The 15,528-nt window shown below is 39.8% G+C and overlaps 1 protein-coding gene across 13 annotated transcripts in view; it reads right to left on the bottom strand.

Annotated features, from left to right (window-relative positions):
• Positions 1-15,528, bottom strand: part of RNF168 (ring finger protein 168) — a 28,121-nt gene continuing 12,593 nt past the window's right edge. For 9 of the 13 annotated variants that reach the window (XM_044432814.1, XM_044432816.1, XM_044432815.1 and 6 more), the window contains 6 exons: positions 10,543-10,871; positions 8,805-8,881; positions 8,392-8,568; positions 7,292-7,401; positions 2,486-2,573; positions 1-2,185 (listed from right to left, as the gene is read on the bottom strand). In XM_044432814.1, the coding sequence (XP_044288749.1) occupies positions 1,145-2,185; positions 2,486-2,573; positions 7,292-7,401; positions 8,392-8,568; positions 8,805-8,881; positions 10,543-10,871 (1,822 nt within the window). In that variant the 3' untranslated portion in view covers positions 1-1,144. The other 4 variants (XM_044432819.1, XM_044432817.1, XM_044432820.1 and 1 more) reach the window with 4 other exon arrangements.

Below are 15,528 nucleotides of genomic sequence, written 5' to 3'. Positions count from 1 at the left end.
TTGGCATTGTTCTAAGCAAAAAGTAGACTTTATTTGGTGGCATTGCTGTGTAATATTTAAATATTCCAGAAGAGGGGAGTTTTTTGTGAATGAACCCTTCAAATACAAATTATTTCCCTGCAAATTGACATGAACATCTGATTAATATACCAGTTTCAGCAAAGCCTGCAAGAAAGCAGAAAACAATCAAGAGGCCTTCCTTAGAAGATTGAGAGGAAACATGAAGTAATTTTGATCTAGTTAAACTGACCTGTCAGGCTTAGTGAAGGCGTTCAAGCTGAAATTTTAATGTAATTGGAGCTAATGGATTGTTTGTATCAAACATTTTGCTCAAGAGAAAGCTGTTAAAAATATTACATTTTATATTATCTTATTCAATAAGCATATAGGTGATTTTAACAGGAACATTTTTTCTATGAAGTTTATTATTGTAATAGTGAATCGTGTACAGCTAATGAAAATGAAACCAATATATAGGCTCCATCTTCCAGCTGTGTCTTCAAATATTATTTCAAAATGTATCAAATTAATTTCCCTAGAGAACTGCAGAAAAAAATCCATTCAAGATAGGCTGGTTCACTCGTAACAGCTTTTTTAATTGACTGTTCTAAACAAATGCAAAATGTCAAGAAACAGAAAAACCTATTGACTTGGAAACAGTTTGATCTATCCTTACAATAGTCCAAATAGATTTTAAGGGAGGTATGAAAGATGTCACTTATTGTGCAATCCAGCTCAGAGTATAATCAACATTGTGGCATGATCATATCAATTTCTCTAGTATGATGGTCCAATTCAACTCAAAATCATCTGTCAACTTCTCATTCATACTTCTGCTGAGATAAGAGGAGAGAACCAGAAGGGAAGTAACTGAGAGCAGCTTTGATGACACTTTCTAACAAAATCATGAGGTGGAGTACATGATGATTTTAAAGAAATCTTTTTTGACAATGAATGACCCAAGAATTAAGATACAATGAGAAATGAAAGTAGAGGCATTTAGCAGGCATTTTTGGTCGCCAATCAAAAAGGACATTAATACTGAAAGCAACTGATCCCTGAACAGATAAATGTTTAACTCAGTCAACTTTTCAAGAATGTCCATTCTTTAATTGCCAGTTTCTTCACAAGGATTGTTAATCCACTAGTTTCTAGCCGACCTCTTAAACATCTGTAGGATTGTTTTTTGCTTCTTTGGCATCGATTCTCCATCCTTTGGATCGGAGCTATTGAGGACACAGTTCAAAACATTCCCTCCTTTTACAGATGCCTTTGTTTGGAGTTTATTACTGGGTTTACAGTTCTCATTGTAGGACCCTCTGCGTAGTTTTTGTTGGTCTATTTCAGTCTGGTGGTTTGGTGGCTTCAAGTTCTCTGACAGTCTGCAACGTTTCCTAACAGCTGGCGATTCTTTTGCTGACTGAGATGTTGAAGGTCGCAAATGATATTCATCTGGAGAACCTTTTTTGCGATTTAGTGTTTTCTGCTCTTTGTCTATTTCCCTTTGTAACTTCAAAGCTAGACGTCTGTCTTCCTCTTCTTGCTTATACCTTTCATACAGTTGCTTCTCTAAACTTATTTGCTTTTCTAGATCATTCATCTCCTCTTCTTCAGTTTGTGAGAAAGTTCTCTTTTTATCAGACAAATATGAATCTGCTGCTTCTTCAGATGTTTGAGATACTTTGTCTGGGATCTCTTTAGCAATCAAAAAGCCACTGTGGGGGGCTATTCCTATGGCACTGCTGCTTGTTATTTTTACTGGGTCACAGGCTGTAATGCTGCTCTCCTGCTGGTTACCAGGTGTAACAGAAATAAGTGTTTCTGGAGGAGTACTAATTTTTGCATATTTTGTCAAATGAATGTTTCCTGTAAAATTGTCATTTTTATAGTCATAAGAAGTTGTAGTTTTATTTGAAAAAGAACACTCGGGCTCACAATCTTCCCTTTGTGTCATGTCAGAAAGCTCATCAGCTAGTTCATTTACCAGATATCTGGAGGAACATGACATATCCAGGGTGAGTAGGCTGGACTTAGTTGGAGTACATATATCTAAATGTGGAATGGATGGCTCTAAAGTAGAATCTTTGGTATTTTTCACCTCATTGTTTGTCTGTGGTGACAGTGTGGGCATTTCATCTCTTTCTTCTTCTCCCAAGGAAAAGCTATTTTTAGTATTGTTACTTTCCTGCAAAAATCAGAACACAAAATAGTCAAACAGAGTTTATTCTTCCTATGAGATTTTGTATTTATTTACATTTATTAGAATTATTACTGGATACATGGATCATGCAAATGTACAAGACCTTAAAAATTAGGTAGCACGCATATACAACCAGGAGTCAACATTTTCAAACATATGGGTTTAGAAGTTTGTTCTAGATGTTAGAATTTAATCAGGTAAGATTCCATACATAATACAAAAACATTAAAATTCTTAACTTCTTTTCTTTTATACTATATAGGAATCCAAATATGTTTATATTACCCTGGAAAACAAGTCAATGCTTTCTTCCTCTAAGTTTCCAAAGAGCAACTTTGTAGGCAAGACACTGCAGGTCTTTGGAGACAAATACCTTAAGAGGGACAAAAACACAGTTTTATACTCTGTGAAGAACTAAGACTTAGAATGTACATTTAAACAAGGCCTACATATTTCTTAACTATGTCTTTTATTTCTGAGTAGACTGTGAAATAAAATGCTTCAAGCCTCAACTTGGTTTATCTTGGACAACTGCAAATGTTGAATATGACAAAACAAATAAAATATAAGGTTAAATGTAGATTTAAGGTGACGGTCTTAGACACACTGATGTGATCGGTACCAGACTTAACAGTTCTTACTTCTAAGCAGCTACCCTTTCCCTATCTCTCAGTGCTGCCATGAAGAGAAAATTAGATGCTTTTGCTTCCATTTTTGACAAACCAGTTTATCATTTATTAAATCCAGACAAATTGTAATTACAGTGGTACCTTGGCTCATGAACGCCTCAGTTCATAACCAAATTGGGTCGTGAACAAAAATTTCATAAAAATTTTGACTCAGGTCACAAACTCTGCATTGGGTGGCAACCGTGATTGGGGCCATCTCCCCACCCACCCAAGTGGGAGATGGCCACGATCATGCTGGGGGTGGGGGAGGAGATGGCCGGGGTGGGGGAGGAGATGGCTGATGGCCCGTCTTTCCTGCAGGAGTGTGCCTGTGATTGCACCCATCTTTCCTGCAGGAGGACAACCCACGATCTTGGCCATCTCCCCCACCCCCAGCACGATCATGCCCATCTGTCCTCCCCCAGCGCGCCCATGTTTGTGCCCATCTCTCCCCCCAGCACGCCCACAATTGCACCCCTCTCCCCCAAGTGCCCACGATCACACCCCTCTCTCCTCCCCAGCATGCTGGGATAATGGGTGAGTGCAGGATGACGGGTGCAATTGCGGTTGTGCTGGGAGATGGCTGCGCTCGTGCTCGGGGTGGGGTGGGGTGGGGGGAGATGGCTGCGATCTTTGTTGTTGTCACTTTGAATCACATTTTTCTGATTAAAAAAATAGTTACAGAATGGATTAACCTTAATTACACTGAACCTTATGGGGAAATTTAACTTGGCTCACAACCAATTTGGGTCATGACCAGAGTCCTGGAATGGATTAAGTTCTTGAGCCAAGGTACTACTGTAGTCTGATGTAATTTAGGGTTCAGATGCAAAGCTAAACTGCAATCAAAAAGCAAAGTAAAAGTTCCTAATCTCTCCCTTGTAGCTATACTCACGAGTAGAGGGTGCATTGATGAGAACAAGGCTTGCATGTGTTTGTTAGATTTACATCCCATCTTTTTTTCCTTTCAAGGAACTTCAAGTCAGCTTACAGAGTTCTCCTCTCAAACTTATCCTCACAACAACCCTGGGCAAAGAGTCTGTGATTTGCCCAAAGTCACCCAGGTGAATGGGGCCTAGAATCCAGATTTCCTGAGTCCCACTCTATATGTAACGCTAAACCTAGGATGATGAGCATAGATTGGTCCAGAGACCAGACTGCCACCCCCACACCAAGACAGCAGGCACATGGTATTAATGGACAAGCTTCTGTCCAAAATTCTTGCCCCTCCAAATATGTCATGCATGCCCCTGATTTAGTTTCCCTTCTCTGCACAAATGGACTTGGCAGGTGTTCATTGGGAAAGAATTTAGGAAGTGCACTGACTTCTTTGTGCACTGACCACAACCAAAGGAATTGGCAAGCAACTGTGGGGCCAACTACAGCAATTGCCTGCCAAGTCAATTTCCTTTGTGCACTGCTCACACTCTAATTGGGATAAGAATGAAATGCAAAGGAGGGATTCACTTTGCTATCTCCAATTTCATAGAATCATGGAATAGTGGGATCAGAAAGGGCCAAGAAGGATGCCAGTTACACCACTCAGATAACTGTCTATCTTCTTCTTGAATGTCTCTAGTGTGGAAGAGCACACAACTTCTCTTGGCAACTGGTTCTACTGTCGTATTGCTCTTACAGTTAGGAAATTCATCCTAGCGTCTTGCTCTGAATCCTCTCCAGATTATCAGCATCCTTCTTTAACCTGGGTACCCAAAACTGAACACTGTATTCCAGGTGAGGTCTGACTAATGCAGAGTAGAGGGGAATGAGCACTTCTTCTTCTGTAAGTGTTACTTCTATTTATGTAACTCAAAACAGAGTTTGTCTTTTTTGCAGCTGCATCACACTGCTGGCTCAAAGCTTGTTGTCTACAAAAACTCAAAGGTCCCTTCCACTTTCAGTACTGTTGGGCCAAATGTTCCCCATCTTTTATCATTATTTCTTTTTGCCTAGGTAGAGAACTTGGCATTTGCCCTAATCAATTACATTCAGGTGTTTTTTGCCCAACATTCAAGCTTATCTATGTCCCCCTGGATCTTCTTTTTGTCTTCCAGGTTGTTAGCTATTCCACCTAGTTTAGTATCATCCGCAAATGTTCTGCTACTGTTGATGATCACTCCCTGTGATCTATTTTGAATCCAGTTGTGGATCTGCCTAATAATAGTTCTCTCAAGCCTACATTTTGCTAATTTATTTATTAGGTGGTCGGGGGGGGTACTTTGTTAAAAACTTTGCTAAAATCTAAGTAAATCATGCCCACTGCATTTCCTCTGTCCATCTGGGTGGTGACCCAGTCAAAGAATGAGATTAGGTTGGTTTGGCAGGACTAATTTTTAAGAAATCTGTGTTGACTTCTGTTTATCCCTACATTTTCTTCAAGCTACACACAGACTGTTTTTAATTATTTCCTCCAGTAATTTCCCAGGGACTGCAGTTAGACTGACTGATCTGTAGTTCCCCAGTTCATCTTTCTTCCTTTTCTTGTAGATGGGGACATCAGCTCCTCTCCAGTCATTTGGCACTTCCCCTGTTCTCAAAGATTTCTCAATTATATGTACTGGCTCAGAAAGCTCTCGTGCCAGTTCCATTAATATGCTAGGATGGAGCCCCATCAGGTCCTGGAGATTTGAATGAATCTAGTTCTTCAAGGTGCTCCATGACCATTTGTCTGTTGATCTGTCATCCTTCCCTTTCACTTTGTATTTTCTCCTCTGTAGGCAGGTCACATTTTCTTTTGTGGGAAGAGACTGAGCTGAAGAAGGAGTTGAGCTCCTCTACCTTTTCCTTGTCATGTTATCTTTTTGTCATCCTTTATTTATTTAAAAAAATTGTAGGCCATCCATTACTGTTGTCTCTGGACGGCTTACAACTTTATTTCAATCTTCAATAAAATAAGTTAACTTTCACACTGAGCATTATTTAAAATAAATTAAATAAATCTTACACAATTAAAATTACTATATATTAAAATACTGGCCTTAAAAAAACATATAAGGATGGCGCCAGGTGGACCTCTCTAGGGAGCGCATTCCAAAATCGGGGCGCCACCTCAGAGAAGGCCCTCCTCCGAATACTCTGTCCCCTGACCTCTTTCAAAGAGGGTTCTCGGAGGAGGGCCTCTGCTGCCGATCTTAGGGGGTGAGAGGGCATGTAGGGATGAGCTGCTGTATGTAACTCTCTTTTGTTTGTCTTTTATTTTGAGCATAGCTATAGAGGACTTTCTTATTATTTTTAGTGTGCCTTGTGAGTCTCAGTTCATAACTCGCTTTAGCCTTCCTGATTCCATCCCTATAAGTCTTTGCTGTTGATACTCCTCCTTTGAGGCTTCACCTCCTTTATACTTCCTGTACATGTTCTTCTTAGCATTTGTCTCCTAACTTTTTGCAGAGCCATGAAGGGTTTTTTTGTAGTTTTCTATTCTTTTTCTTTATTGTGATTAGTTGCTGTGCTTTATGTATTTCTTTCCTTTTTTTAAGATTTCCCATCCCTCTTGGACTCCTCTGTACTTTAGGGTGAGTTGCCAAAGGATTTTACTTATCACTGCCTTGAATTTCTTAAAATTGGCCCTTCTGAAGTCAAGGATGCATGTTTGACTGCAGCAGCTACCTGCCATCCTCTTAATGGAGAATTCGGGAATGGTAGGGTCACTTTCCTCCAAGGAACCAGTGGTTGTTAATCTATCTCCACATCTTCTTTGTTGGTTAATATTAAGTCTAGTGTAGATATTTCCCTCATTCTTTCCTCCACTTTCTGTTGGAACTAGTTGTAGACTACACATGTGAGGAATCTCTTGGAGGGGCTATGTTTGACAGAATGTGTCTCCCAGAAAATAGCAGAGAAATTGCAATCACCCATGATTACCAAGTTTTGGCTTGTTGCCACACTGGCTACTTGTTTTTTGTCTTTGTCTTCTCTTAAATTTGGTGGGCTGTAGTAGATAAGAAATACAGTGCTTCCCCTGTGTATCACTTAAAGGGATTTTTCTTCCTACTTCCTTCTCAAGCCTCTGATGGTCACAAGGTCAGGGAGCTAGGCCTTGGGGAAGGGACCATGGCCAGTCCTCCACCATCTGGATAAAGAACCTTTCCAATGCACTTAGCATTACATCTGAACCAGGCCAATTTTTCCAAAACCTAAGGCAGCAGTAGCCCTGCTCAGGGGTTCATCCTGATAAAATCATTCAAGAGTTTTTTATGTTAGCACAAAACCCCCAAAGCTTTCATTTATGATTTCCAAACAAAGTACACTCTGAAGATGATAAACTCATTAGTGCTGGGATAAGTTTTTGAAAAGAAAAATTGTCGAAATAAATACATATTGCAAAACTTCTATCAGATTGGGAAACCATTCCCCCTGAACAGCATATTCAGTGTTGCACATTGTATTAATAAATCTTGAGTTGGGATCAATGGATTTTACTTACTTTTTAATGTCTCCAGAATTATTCGATTTGTTTTTTGATGTTTTACCAGAATCAGAAGGGGTTAGGGCAGGTGACAGATTGCTGTTTATGTTCTCCTCAGTAGAGCTGTTCTTCAGTGTCACCAAAAAAAAAGAAGCAAGCATGACTTTATTTCATTGATTAAGTGGCACTGAATTAACGGGTATCTCACCACAGAACTAAACTACCCAAGTGATTTAGCTAATTATTATTCAGGTATGATATATCCATACCATCTCCAGTACTAAGCATTTGTTAGTATTATGCATCACTCCCCAAAGTTTGAAACAAAATGTTATGATGATACAACCTCATCAAGAGGAAATAGATTCTAATCTTTACCTAATTTAATACAAGTGCCATTTTAACCAGACACACTTTTAGGTTAAATAAAATTCATAACAGCTATTAAATTCTTAGTTGTAAGCAATAATGTTAAAGAAAAGCACTCACATGGTATCCACAAATTTCCCCCCAAATTTATGGGCAGTAATTTATTGTAGTAATGCTAGAAATGCATATGCTACAATAATTTCAGAAGCTAGAACTCTGCCACAGAACAAGCTTAAGCTTTATTTTTAAATGCTTTCTATGTATTCCATTTTAACCAAACTTATTTTAAATGTAATAATTTGTTCAAATAATGTAAAAGGTATTGGTTCTGAATATAAGGAAAAAAGGATGCACTGAGAAGGTAGACCATGAAGGTAGACTACATTTCAATCACTAATTTTCAATATGTTAAAGCAATATCCCCATTATAGTGTTTTCCATTTGTGTTGGACTGCAGCCTTCTTAGTTCCTACCTAGCATGGACACTGGAAATACTGGTTGGGTGTTATGGCAGTTGCAGTCCAACACATCTGGACTGCACCATGTTGAGGAAATGTACCATATGTGCCCTACTGTTGTTTATACAACAGATATAACTTCTTTACATTGTAAGTAACATTGAGAAAGCATCTGATTATTTATACAATAGTTCTCAAATATCATTTTCAATGTTTCAAAGCATCATTTCAAAAAATGATTGATGAATGCAAGTTAAAAGACTATTTAAGTCTCACCTTGATCAAACTTACCAGACTGAAACTCAGTTCCCGTGCTAACATTTCATCTCGCAATAATTGTTCTTCCATCTGCCTTTTCCTCTCTTCTTCCTTCTTCTGCTGTTCTTCCTCTTCTGCTAGCAGTCTTTGAATATATTCTTCACTAGCTTTACTCTCTTCTTGTTCATGAGCACGTCGTTCTGCTTCTGCCTAATCAAGAATTCATCTTTTTAACTTTCTTGCCACATTATGGATTGTATACTTCAGCCCTTTACTGTAAAAGATGTGTTTCCTGGAGAGGAGTCCATATATTTTGGCATGGTCTACTAGCCAACTATTTTGTAGCAACCAGTAACCCTTGCTTTTCCTAGACCCATAGTTGATTGTAAGTATTTGTGCTCCCTTGGAAAAGTATTCATGTCCCCCACTCAACTTTCTAGATTTACCTTGGTTATCTCAGCCTCATATTCCTGTCTTAATTCTCCAGGCTTACTTAAGCGGTGTAGTGGTCTAGATATGCTTGCTATTCCAGAAAAAAAGAGATGGGAGAAAATAGTTATTATGAGGCAATTATGTTAAGATTGCAGTATTCATCTGAAAAGATATCAAGTTGTAATTCAATTTAATTAATATGTGACAGAATATTCTTAATGCTATGGTTAACCATTTTAAGTTGTTTCTTACTTTGCTAATATTGTAGGATTAAAGTAAAATGTCAATATAATCAAGGAAAAGGTTCTTTTTAATGCAATTCCTTGTTTCACCTTTAGATAGGATTTTCACTTTTTGATTTGACATCTCCAGTAATGAAACATTATTTGGACAGGATCCAAAAATGATACAACCACCTCTTTGAAATCTAAAGGACTTTACCTGCTATTAATACAGGAAAGATTAAAAAAGAATCGTGACATGGCATGAATGTCAAATGTTCAAAGTGAAAAGAATCATTTTTTAATCCATTGGGCTAGTGAAAGCCTTGTATATAAACTATTTCTGACCCTTTGGTTTTCTAATATCTTCAGCAAAGAATAAGCAGAGTATTTCAACTCTTAATGACTTAAATCTAACATTGCTCTAATGGAAACGTACTAGCACAAAAGCACTTTCTTCATGCTCTCCCTGCAAAACCCTGTGCCGCCTGAAAATCTGCTCTGAAGCAGATTCAGAGACAATGTGGGATGAGTAATCCCTCCCCTCCCAGTTCCACAGATGGAACTGGAACTGTTTCCATCAGTGGAACACCACAATTAATTCAATGATTAGTGTGCTTGAACTCTTATATTCCTTTGCAACTAAGCAAAAGGACAAATTACTATTCTTGTTCAAGACATAAAAGGACTGTAGCTTAAATAATTTTTCATTATTTTATTTTAAATCACACTGTTTTCTTTAGAAAAAGACAACAATTCAGGAGGAAAATGACAAAGGAAAAATGAATCCACAGCTGAACATCAGGAAAAACAAAAACGTAAAGGTCTCACTTTCAGGAATTGTTGCTGTTATACATTTTATTACTGTAATTTTGCAAATAATTCAGCATATTTGGTACCAACAAGTATTTATTTGATCACCTTTACTATTTGTAGCACATCAGTTGAAGTAAAAAATAAAAACCCTTTCTAAACCCTTTCCTCTTTGAACCTAGAAATTCATCCCTATTTAATCACTTAGAGCATGGGTCCTCAGACTATGGTCCGGGGGCCGGATCTGGCCCACCATGCCCATTTGGACCTGCTGCGTGCATGCCCACATGCGAGCCCGCTGCCACCCACCTCGCCCCACATGTGGGGAGGCAGCGGTTTGCTCGGAGGCAAGCTGCTGCCTTGTGCCCCCACCTGCCCCCCCCTTGCTGGACGCGTGTGCCTGCTCCTCCCCTCCCCTCACTTGCCCGCCCACGCCTCACCTCACTTTGCCTCACCATGCACCCTGCCCCCGCAATGGCCCACGCCACCTACACCACCTTTCTGGCCCATGCCCAGCACCTTTCAACTGGCCCCCTGGTGGAAAAGTTTGAGGACCCCTGCCTTAGAGGACATTCTTATTTATCAAAGACCATCTGATGGGTGCTGAATACAGGAATAGAGCATATTTGCTTTTTCTCCCTAGAACATTATACAAATGTTCTAAACATCACTGGCATACTTATACATGTAATGTCGACAGAGATACTATTTTACTCACTATCTTCTTCTAGGTCCTGTCCATTAATTCTGCGTTGGCATTCTGCTGGGAAATGTTTTTTTATCTTTTCCCATAATTCCCAATTAACAAGAGTGTTCTTGCGGACGTTGTATCGTGCCCAAGAAGAAACACGGCGGCGACAGAAAGGACAGCACAGGCTGGCCTTTTCTACTGTAAGCTGGAAACATGAGTTGCAGAGTGTGTGGTGGCATGGTAATGTGACTGGTTCCAGAAAGATGTCCATGCAAATATTGCAACGATAGTCAGACAAGGAAAGGACAGCCCCTGATTCTTTTGACATGTTCAGTCCGAGAAGATGGCTAGTACATCTGCAACCATAACATATTGTTTGCTCAGAATCATCAAAAATGCAGTATGAAACATATGTCTATTGGATCAGCTCTTTGGCTCACTTTACTCACGCATTTTAAAGTGAGCCAGTTAAAAAATATGTTGTAGTAGCATGTACAATAAAACCTTTTCAGTTAGAAGCCAGAGAAAATAAGTACATTTTAGCGCTCTCTTTAAAAACTGATAGAGGGATCCAGCTGTATATCTCTTGGAAGAGTGTTCCATAGTCACCACAGGCAAGGTCTTCTTCTCTAGCAGCTGTCAAACTTCTTTATCTTAGTGATTGGTCAGTGAAGACCACCTTCAAAAATGATACTTAAACATGGGCAAGTTCATACAGGTGTATGTGATTCTTCAAGTAACCTGGATCCAAACCTTATACAACTTTAAAGGTCAACATCCACACTTTGAATTTGGCCTGGAAATGCACTGGCAAACAGTGCCAGGGGGTCAGAATTGGTGTAATATAATCTGATCATCTAGTCCCAACAATGCTGATGACCGCATTTTGTACCAGCTAGTGTTTTCAAAGGCAGCACCACATACAATGGTCCAGTCTGAGTATTACTAGTGCACACATAATTGAGGTGAGGTCTGCATTCCCTAAATGTAGTAGGCATACATACCTACTACTGCTACCTCTACTTCCAGTCAGTACTGAATCCAAACTAGCAAATGAATGGCAGGTTTATCATTCCTGTATAGAGTAGCCCTATTGACTATGAGCTGGATTCTATATACCTAACTCTTATTATTATTATAGACTATCCACTGTCAATCTCCAGGCTTTCAGTTTTATAGATCTGCTGAAGTCTATTGCCAAAAATAAGCAAGGGAGCACAAAGGTAGCAAACTGGAAGGGTGGACACCAATTTTTATGTCCAAAAAATATAACTGGGAATGGGCAGTTTGTATAGCAGTAGAGTTACAGAATGGGCAGAGCAGACCTATTTGGAGTTTGAAATGTTACCATAGCAGCAGAAAAGGAACTACATTTAATGGTAAAATCAATACATGTATGAATTTTTTAAAAATGTCTAAACAAGCATAAGATTGTGCTCTTAAATCAAGGAAGACTTTGTTTATGCCACAAAACGATTAACGCAAGATGGAAAACATAGTATAACAATACTTGTTTAATTTTATTATTTTATTAACTTTTCTTGTTAGGCTAGGCTACAAAGTATAAGAAATGCCACCAGGTTGCAAGTTACTGATCAGAAGTGGCCAGAAATACTTCTTGCCACCCAGTTCAAAGATACACAGTGGACTGGTTCACATGATGACATCCCACTGTGAGTTATTTAACCTATGGTGAAGCTGTGATACAAACACAGCTTATCAATTCCCACTTAACAGTGTGTCATGTGAACCCAAAGAGCATGGATTATGCAAAAGTTAAATAGTCCTCATATAATCACAGCACAGATCATACTTGATGAGTTTGTTGGATAGGTAATGTGGTGTCTGCAGGGGTTGAGAGCTAGTATGGTGTAGTGGTTAAGAGTGTGAGACCGGGACTCAGCCAATCTGGGTTCTAGTCCCTACTTGGCCACGGAGCTAACAGAGTGACTTTGGACCAATCACAGACTCTCAGCCCAACCTACCTCATAGGATTGTTGTTATGAGGATAAGACTGAGAACAGGAGAATGATCTAAGCAGTTTTGAGTTCTTTGTAAGTAAAAAGTGGGATATAAATCTAATAGAAGTATAAATCACAAGTTTAATTACCCAGCACCAAACCAGGTCAGAGGTAAATCTTTAACACACACACCTCTTAAGTCTCTATATATGGAATTCCTCAGAACTGTCATTTATATGGAGTATAGCTTAGTGTTTAGATAACTTAGAAATGTAATTCCATAAAGAAATCTAGTTTGAAAAGCATTTGGCCTTACCTCCCTACATGTAAGGCAGCCTATCAGTTTAGTTACTGAAACAAACAGAACACCCTTAGACATAGTATATTGTTGACATACCAATTAAATGTTCCAATTAGCAGCATGTTCTGGATAAAAATTGTGTATGGAGGCTGGTGAAACTAACATAGCATAACCCGTTTATCTAAAACCTTAAACTCACCTGCATTCAATCACCCCAAATTTCTGTTCCTGGACTTTTTACATTATTTTTACACATCTAAGGAGTATGCCAGTTCGCTTGTGTGTGGGTCTGCGTGCATGCTCAGGAAGTAGTTTAGAAAAGTAGCATTCTTTGCGATCAATTTCTCTCCAAAAACAAGCGAAGAAACGGGGGGGGAGGGGGGGCAAGGGAAGAGGCCGACCGTTGTAGCAGTTGGCTCTGCTTCTTACATACTCCTTCGAGTGAAAAAGCCACCAAAGCCCTGTGACCTTTCCCGACAAGAATGAAGCTTCTCGACTTTCCAACCTCACAGCCCAAGAAAGCGGCAGGCCAGACAGCACACAAATATCCGTTTCAGGGGCCGCATTCGAATGGGAAAAGCGCAGCCCGGTTCTACATCATGAGACGGACGGAACCAGAGGATTGCCACGAGGTTTCCGTTATTGTGTAGTCCCCGCTCGCGACGTTGTTAGTGAGCACCAAATTCAGCACTCGGTTCCCTACCTTGCCCTGCCTGGCCCACTCCGAGGGGGATAAGGCGCGAAACGCCAATAGACCTGCCGACCTCCCCCTCCTCACGCGCGCAATAACTAACTACAACCAATCCCACAGCGCAGTACTGAGTAGCCACGCCTACTTCCGTCTCTGTGGCTCCGATCGCCCTTAAAGGCGTTCTGCTATAGGGTAGAAACGTTCGAGAATTGAAACGCATAGTGTTGCCTTTTCCAACCCGGCGCCCTCCCGCAACTGGGGTTGCTGGGAGTTGTAGTTTAATGCAGCTGGAGAGCACTAGATTGTAGGAAAGGCAGATAAAATGGTACAAGAAGTGGCGCTCGATGCAGATAATTTTAGTTACGACAATATACCCGTTGGCTGTTGTAATGGCACAGTATTGTATTTATTGGTGTTAATGGTTTGTAATATTACTACGTCTGCTTATTATTGAAAAGATAGTTCCAAATAGTAGCAATTGTACAGGATTGATTCCTTTCAGGCTTCCTTTATTTAGACGTGTGCGCTTCTGGGAAGATGCTCCCTATTTGCTAATTGTTTTATTATTTGTAATTTCTAATGTGCCTAAAATGAATGTTGAACCTGTTTCAGCCCTAGGGTCAAATCAAATTTAAAAGAAACTCTCAGAGCTTGAATTCCAGTGTGTATGGGATGGGATTTACATACCAACAAATTTTGCTTAAAAGCTCTTACTACCAGTGAGTCAGCCTTAGAAGCGGCATTTCAACCTTTAGAATGAGGAAAGAACACTCAAAAGCTGGGAAAGAGGGTCTGGCCGTTTGTCAAACCCTGGAGGATCATACTGGGATTCCAGGTTAACATCTGAACTTCCTTCGAGTGCTGCTGCTGAAAATATTCTTTCTTTTGTCAATCCCAAGCTTCCTGACTATAATGGAACACAGAGCAGGGCTTTGGATAATCATCAAAACTGATTGGTATGTTTACACAGAGAAGAAGATGATCCTTTAGTTATTGTGGCCCCAAGCAGTTTATTATAAGTAATACCAGCACCTTGAATTGGCTTTTTCTTAAAATCAGAACAGTACAGATGGCTTGGCATAATGTGTTCCAAATAACAGGAACAGAAAGTATTCCATTTTTCTCTAGTGTCAGTTTCTGGACATTCTTCAATGACAGCCCTATGTAGAACATATTACAAGAATCTAATATGGTTGTGATCAAGGCATGTATAATTATGCCAAATCCATCTTCAAGATGGGACATAACTTGGTGCACCAGCCAAAGCTGTGAAAAGGCATCCCTGTCTACAAGAGCTACTTGGATTTTCAGGTGAATTTGGTCCTACAGGGATTGCAATCTTACCCAGAACAGGACAAATCAGTTTCTCTGATGACCATTAGTACATATGTTCTTGTTGGGATAAATCTCAGGTTTAGCCCACATCCAAGCCATTCAAGACTGTCATGGACTCCTTAGTATTGACTAGAATGATATGGGATCTTATATACTAATGATCACTGAATCAAACTATAATCCTCCAACCACTGGAACACAGTTCCTCCTAAACAGACATTTCAGAAGGGTATCATTGTTGGCATTGCCAGTCACAGGGACATCCAGTGGAACCAACAGAGACACATTCACCCATTGATTCTGGTAAAGGTCATGTACCAAGGCCATTTCAGTCCCCCAACCAGGCCTGAACTCAAGAGTGGAAAGCTCAGAGCTCATTACCCACCACTCACTCTTAACATTTTGTTCAAAAAAGACTGGTCAATCATTACCCAAATTAATAGAACCAAGTGAGTACTGCCTTCTTCAGTATAGCAAGGATACAACCCTCCTCTAAGGAATATTTGCAATCTTCATCATCCACATCATTCATATTGTCATCACCCAAGGTGGACCTGGATCTAATGGTTGGCCTCAATCCTCCAAGCAATTTGTTCACATCTCAACCAAGCTGAAGAAGGAAAAGCAAAATCTTGTTTGCAGCCACCGATCTTGCTTTTAATATGGAGTCCAAGTCAGAATAAATATAAGTAACTTCATCAACAAAGTGCCCACAATCTGGCAAC

The sequence above is a fragment of the Varanus komodoensis genome, unplaced genomic scaffold, assembly GCF_004798865.1.
Source record: "Varanus komodoensis strain SLA01 unplaced genomic scaffold, ASM479886v1 scaffold25, whole genome shotgun sequence".
NCBI lineage: Eukaryota > Metazoa > Chordata > Lepidosauria > Squamata > Varanidae > Varanus > Varanus komodoensis.
Note: the sequence above shows the minus strand (reverse complement) of the source record. Positions and strands in the feature narration are given on the sequence as shown.